The sequence below is a fragment of the Panonychus citri genome, unplaced genomic scaffold (genome assembly GCF_014898815.1).
Source record: "Panonychus citri isolate SS breed McGregor unplaced genomic scaffold, ASM1489881v1 Contig00138, whole genome shotgun sequence".
In the NCBI taxonomy this organism is placed as follows: domain Eukaryota; kingdom Metazoa; phylum Arthropoda; class Arachnida; order Trombidiformes; family Tetranychidae; genus Panonychus; species Panonychus citri.
In genome coordinates, this window is record NW_026515543.1 from 1,909,933 (window position 1) to 1,916,453 (window position 6,521).

A 6,521-nucleotide genomic window follows, 5' to 3' on the forward strand; every position below is an offset into this window, starting at 1 on the left:
TGCAAAGGTGATTAAACCAGCTATCAAAAGGATATCCATATAAACTTGACCCATTAACATAAGGATGATTGCGACAATGGCACATAACAGGCCGATAAACTAATTAATGGAAAGCGTGATGAAATAATTAGTTTTTCATTACATGATTGTGGACAGTTCATTTTAATCAGTTAAATTGTTAACAATCAACTTACTGTGAAACTAACAGATACATATAACTTTTTCTCTAAATCTTTTCTCCTGGACGAATTGATTATTTGAATCATATTCTAATGGTACAATTGTTGAACACTCTGATCACTCGATCATTTGAGATACTGGATTTACTCAACAATCAACTTAATTAACTGCAAACAATCAACTGATATAAAATGATTGTTAAAACATTTAAATGAAAATTTTGCATTGTTAGTAACAATTTGTTACTAATAATTTATTAGTCTAATAATATGAGGTGAGTCTCACCTGATCGACTCGAATGAGCCAAAATCTGATATCTTAACATTTACCGCCTCATTCAAACTGATAACTTTCTCAGTCAAGTTCCCTTGGTGGAAAGAGATTTAATTCAATTTTAATCGGCAAAGAGAAAAATCAAATTGGTTGATTAAAAGATCTGTTTGAACTTTAATTAATACTGTTGGACGATTTCTTAAAAAATCGATATAATATTGATTGATGATCACTTTGGATAAGACTAAACATTCAAAGATCAAGTTCGACCAAACAACTGGAATCAGGCGATTTTATTTCGAGTTATCATTTATGTGTTAATCTTTTTCTTTACGATCGGGTTTAAGTAATTCATTCAAGATCATCAGGCCAATCTGAGTCAAGTCGCCTAATGACTGCCCAGCCGATAGTTGAACTGACTGAAAAGGTAACCATACCAATTACCAACAGGAAACCCATATAAAGTTGACCCATAACCATTAGGATAACTGCGACGATTGCACATAACAGACCGATAATCTAAACAATGGGATAACATGTAATTTTGTAATCGTAGTACCAATCACGATTTAGAAAAGTTTAAATTCGGTAAGAAACAAAATAACACAAGAAAAAGTTTATTTGACTAGAACTGAAATTCATGACATTAATGTAAACTAGAAAAGCTACAATTTCAATTTAATCATTAGGATTTTAAATAATCAACTTACCGCAAAACTAACAGTTATTTTCAACTTTTTTTCTAGATCCTTTCGGGTGGACGAACTTGTTACTTGGATCATATTCTATGTTTATTGGTGACCACTCTAATTTCTGGGAAGAATGACAATCATCTAGACTATTCAACCAGTAATCAACTTGACTAGAAAAACTTAATTGATTCTGATTTAGATTTAGTTATTACTATTATAACAGTATTTTCATCAGGTGAGAGTCTCACCTGATCAACTCAAATGATTCAAATTCTGATATCTAATCACCGCTTCATTTAAACCAAAAGTTTTTTTCACCAATTAATATATTTTTCTGATCAATGGTCATCAAGACACTTAATTTTTTGATGGGATTTTTAATCAACAAAGGATAAAATTGAACCGATTGGTATAGTTGATGTATCGAAAGCTATTTCGTACTAGGAAAAGTGCTCTTGTAAGGTCATTTTTCATCAATTACTTTTCCGTTCTCTTTATTGTCAATGGATATGAATAATTATTTCTGCTCGTTTTTTAGTTAATTTTGTTCAAACTAGTTGCAATTCATTGACAGTGATTGCTGTTTAGTCACGTTTAATCAATTTGAATGTTTCTAATTATGATATGAAAACAATAACCGCCTCATAAATGAGACTGACCTGTATCAAATCTTAAAGGTAATTAATTCAATATATATTTTATTGTTACAGTTAATTGTTATCAATTATAATTGGGAAATTTTCAAGCCATTTCGGATCGATGAGAGTCCAGATAATTTATATTGTGTTGTAATATTTTAACACTGATTAAGAAACTGAGGATTCCAATGACCACAACGATGCCCGATAGCACTGAACCAAGTGCGATTATCTCAACACATCCAAGAGCACCAAGAATAACTAATATCAAACCAACACACTGATGAAATGGTGAAAAAAAAGAGATTTAGTTGATTATCATTGAATAGTTAATTAATTGTCACATACCAAACATCCAGTGGTAACTTTAACTCTTCGTACCACTTTTTGTCTTTGATTTTGATCAAAATTGGACACATTACTTGATGACATGGTTAATTATTCACTCACCAATCAATTAAGATGATCAAAATTGAACAAGAAACTGTTAATTGAGTTAAACTAAATTAACTGGAATCAATTACGCGACGATATTAACCTTCTCATTTTCTATTGATAATTGTTAATCGGTTAAGCCTCTGTAATCAAATAATTAAGACTTACGGTTAATATTAACGGTTAATAACTTTCCAATCTAATCAAATTAAGTCTTACAATCTTAATTGTGACTTTCAATGAATAATTGTGCGTCTGATTGTTAACATAAAAAAAGACAAATGATTTTAATGTATCACAAACACAAGTGATTTCGATACATGAAATTTGATCACTTGTTGAAGTTAATTAGCAATCGAATGAAAATTACATTGTTAATTGTTCTATTTGAATTCAAGTCCAAATTCATTCTTGACCCATGGATAAACCTCTGGACATTCAAAGCAAGTGTGCAAATATCTTTCACCTTTTAAATGGCGACTATGTAATTTACACAATTTCGGATGATTACAAGCAACTAAATTTGGATCAATGTTTTTCTGGCATTTCCAGGGTTCGAAATTGTTCAATTGGCTCAATGGTGTCGGTGTCCTCATCCATTCGATGGCCTGATAGTTGGTGACAATGTAAACATCGGGCTTCTTGATGAGTTCATCAATGAATTGAAGGAAAACCTTGAAATTTTTCTTATCCTTGAACCAAATCGTATGGAAAAACAATCCAAACGGTGCTTTATTGGTTCGATAGTGGCGATTGAAATTGTCCAAGAACATGGCCAATAGTTCTTCCTCGGATAAATGAGTTGGACACGAATCGACCATAGCACAAGTATGTCCCTGTTTGAATACGAAAACATTGAGAAAAGAAATAATTAGTTGATTGAATTCTAATCAATAAGTTGCATTATTATTATTCACCTCAATGTCCAGTGGGTTCATGACCATTTCCCACATTCCTGGGAATGAACGAGATGGACATTTCTGGAGAGAACCGGCACATTTATGAGGAATACGGAAGTCGAAAGTGTAAGGCCAAATCGGAGGATCTGATTTGGGTGGAACCATCGAGGAATCATAAAGGAAACCAAATTCTCTCATCATAATTAACTGAGTATTCCAACCAATTCTCAAGAATGGAACTCGAGTTCCTCTTAATTCCTCTAAGGGAATACCAGCGAATTTGTTAATTATATTGGCCATTCCTGCGAACTCATCGAACCAATCTTCGATTGTAGCATTGAAAGTCCACCAAAGTTCAGGTTGTCGATGTCTATGAATGGACAAATCGACAGTTATAATTACATAATATGATTTTCAGTCTTTCTTTTACTAAAGTTTAACTTACGTAATTGAATGAACGGCAATTTCGTGATTATCATTCCAAAGTTTCTGAACATGTCGATAGTTGGTATATTCATGAGAGAGGAAAAAAGTTGACCTTATTGGACACCCGTTGGCGTTGGTTCGGTTTGGTGTGAAAATGGATTGATAGATTTCCCAATTTTCATTGTTAACCGCATCATCGAAAGTGATTATAACCATTTGCGGTGTCTCTTCAAGCTTCAGGTCATTTGGTATTCGGGTCCCGTCAATGGAACAGAAACAATCTGGTAATGTACAGTTATTCAGATCACATCGGGCAGGTGAATTTGGATCGTTTTCTGGGTCACACCAAGACTCATCTGAACCATCATTACAATCAACGGTACCGTCACAAAAAACGTCGCGATTAAGACATTTCCGATCGGCACAAGCTAATTGACCTTCTGGGCAAATTGGACTTTCAGTTGCCAAAAGAGGACGAGGAGTTGATGCATCTAAATTAAGATGATTTAGTAATTGAATGTTTTTTTAATTAGTAAACTTAAAGTAAAAAAAACACTAAATCACTTGTAGGTGTACAAACTAATTGATCTGATTTATTGTTGATTGTTGCGTTGATTTAAGTTTTTCTTACTCTTCAACAATTAAGTCAATGACCGACTCACAATAAATGCAAATGGGTAACAATTTAAAACTTAATCACACCAAAAACTTGTTGATTTTCTGGTTAATCAATAACTCATCTTAACATGTATTTAGATTTTAATCTTAAAGCAATTGAGTTAATTACTTTCTTTAATTTTTGTTCACCTTAACCTGATTTTAGTTGTTGCTGTTGTTAAATTTAAAACGTTTGAACAATCAAATGCTAATGGCTGTTAATGAATTCAAATCACAATCAAACAGACAAACCAAAATGGAATCAAATTAAATCGAGTTGTTAAATTTTTAAATGAAAACAAAATCATAATTACCATGTGATTTTTCACAATTTTGCGCATTAATTTTTGATTTAAAGTCACAAATTTGCCGATCGATGTCAAACCAAAGTCCAGATGAACAACGGAACTCAAGAACTTTACCCCGAGGGCACCAATAGTATTTGGCACAATCTCGAATTCCAATTTGCTCCGGATTTCGATAAAATTTACCATTGGAAACACAAGGAATTCCCTCAACGGCACCTTAACAAACACAGAATTCATCACCAAAGATTATCAATCACAATTTGGAATCACAATTGAATTGATTAAATTTCTTAAAATGAAAGTTTAAAGTAATCAACACATACCTGATTCAACGAAATCATCAAGTTTATCAGCAAGATGAACAATTTGAATTAAATAGCAAACAATTAAAAGGCAACAAGTCACTGTTAATACATTTGACTTGTTAAACTGATTGGAGACAATTAAACTCATGGTGAATTGGTTAATTGCTATGGCGATTGCAGTGATTGCAATCACAATTAGTTTCAACAATGAGAATCACTTGTTAGTCAGTTGAATTCGGGAGAAAGAAAAAAACTAAAATTCTACAAAAAGAATAGAAGAAACTTTTTCTTAAAAGTAAACAATATGGCGTCGATTCTGAGAACGATGAACTTTATCGTTCCACCAACAATAATGATGATGAAGAATAAGATACATTAGCGCTTGTTTTGCTAACGATTTTCGGGGATCAGGTTGAAGGAGGAGTAAGAATATAATGAGAAGATAAATAAAGAGAAGAATAAGCTAACGATGGGCTGGAATAAGGTCATTTCGGTTACGACATCAGTTTTTTTTCCTTCGAAATCGGAGCAAATCATCTTATCCATCTTCTTACCTGTTGTCATCTCTTTAAGACCGATCACCTAAATTTGCATCTTCTTTTGCTCTTTACTGTCTATTTTTGCTTCTTTTTTTTCTGTTCAACTTCATTAGTGTTTGTGAGGCTTCATGATGATGATAATGTTACTTTTATCATCATTAGAATAATTTATTTCTCTTCCTCATCACTTTAAAATCTTTACTCTATTCAGTTGATTGTTTACTAATTCAACTTATTTTCTCTCCAATTGGAAAATAGTATCGTTCAAATTCAGAGTCGATTGTTATAATAATAAGTATATTCAGATTCTATTCTCGATACTCTGATAAACTCCAAATTCTAACAAAATCTGAATTGAAATTTTAAAGTGAAAGTTGCTAATTGAGGCGGTGAATGGGTGGATGTATTAATTTTCGATCTGCTTGTTGATTGAGCGCTAAGGCACGAACGGTAAAGTTTGGAGTAATATTTCAAACTATCATGTTGGCTATAATGATTAACTAACTTCCATGAATTTTATACAAACTCTTAAGCTTTAATCTGATATTTTTTAAAGAGTTTTCATCATATTAAAGTTTTACGAAGTCATTTAAAAGAAAGATGCCTTTTGTACTGTAGCTCAGCGAAAATATTTCGAAGTGTGCTCATGAATAAAAACACATATCTTTGTTTCAAATAAATGACCTTCGAGGGTCATATCATAATCAGTCTATAATAGTAACGCGTTCTCGTAACTTGAACCAAATATAAGAAAAGTGTTTAATACTCAACTTTAATCTTTTTGCTTTGAAAATTTAGATGATTAACAATGAACTTAGGTCAATAAAAAACATTTTCGGTTTCCAAGTCAATTTATATCAATTTCGCGTTGAAATGTTCGAACAATATCAGGTTTATTATTAGGAACACTAGCCCATAAGTATCGTTTTTTTATGAATCTGAATAAAGATGAACAGATAATCAGCATTTGTATGATCCTCTTTTGGTACTTTGTAAATGAAAATAAGAAAGAAAAAGTTTTTGATTATCTAAGAGATTCAAATATAAACAAAACGACAAAACGTTTCAAGTTCATTCCGGTCATTTTGTCAAGATCATTTGATGGTCAAAATAAAATTTTCCATTCCAAGGCAACGAGGCAGCTTCTAACGGGGACCTTAGCATCGATA

At 32.1% G+C, this 6,521-nt stretch overlaps 1 protein-coding gene and 1 long non-coding RNA gene across 2 annotated transcripts; one reads left to right on the forward strand and one right to left on the reverse strand.

The window, feature by feature from the left end:
• Window positions 1-1,246: 1,246 nt before the first annotated feature.
• Window positions 1,247-2,064, forward strand: LOC128393053 (uncharacterized). The gene is made up of 3 exons (XR_008326069.1): window positions 1,247-1,380; window positions 1,454-1,602; window positions 1,856-2,064. It is a non-coding gene; the product is annotated as an uncharacterized LOC128393053 (long non-coding RNA).
• Window positions 2,065-2,553: 489 nt separating this feature from the next.
• LOC128393044 (chitin deacetylase 1-like) lies at window positions 2,554-5,170 on the reverse strand. The gene is made up of 5 exons (XM_053353155.1): window positions 4,832-5,170; window positions 4,515-4,724; window positions 3,563-4,034; window positions 3,136-3,487; window positions 2,554-3,054 (listed from the first exon to the last, which is right to left on the reverse strand). The coding sequence occupies exons 1-5, from the start codon at window positions 4,959-4,961 to the stop codon at window positions 2,602-2,604; spliced, it is 1,617 nt and encodes a 538-aa protein (XP_053209130.1). The 5' UTR covers window positions 4,962-5,170; the 3' UTR covers window positions 2,554-2,601.
• Window positions 5,171-6,521: the final 1,351 nt, after the last annotated feature.

Coding starts and splice junctions, on each gene's coding strand:
- LOC128393044 (XM_053353155.1), bottom strand. CDS start 4,961: ATGAGTTTAATTGTCTCCAATCAGTTTAACAAGTCAAATGTATTAACA. Junction 4,035..4,514: donor AAATTGTGAAAAATCACATG/GTAATTATGATT, acceptor ATCTTAATTTAG/ATGCATCAACTCCTCGTCCT. Junction 3,055..3,135: donor TGAACCCACTGGACATTGAG/GTGAATAATAAT, acceptor GTATTCAAACAG/GGACATACTTGTGCTATGGT.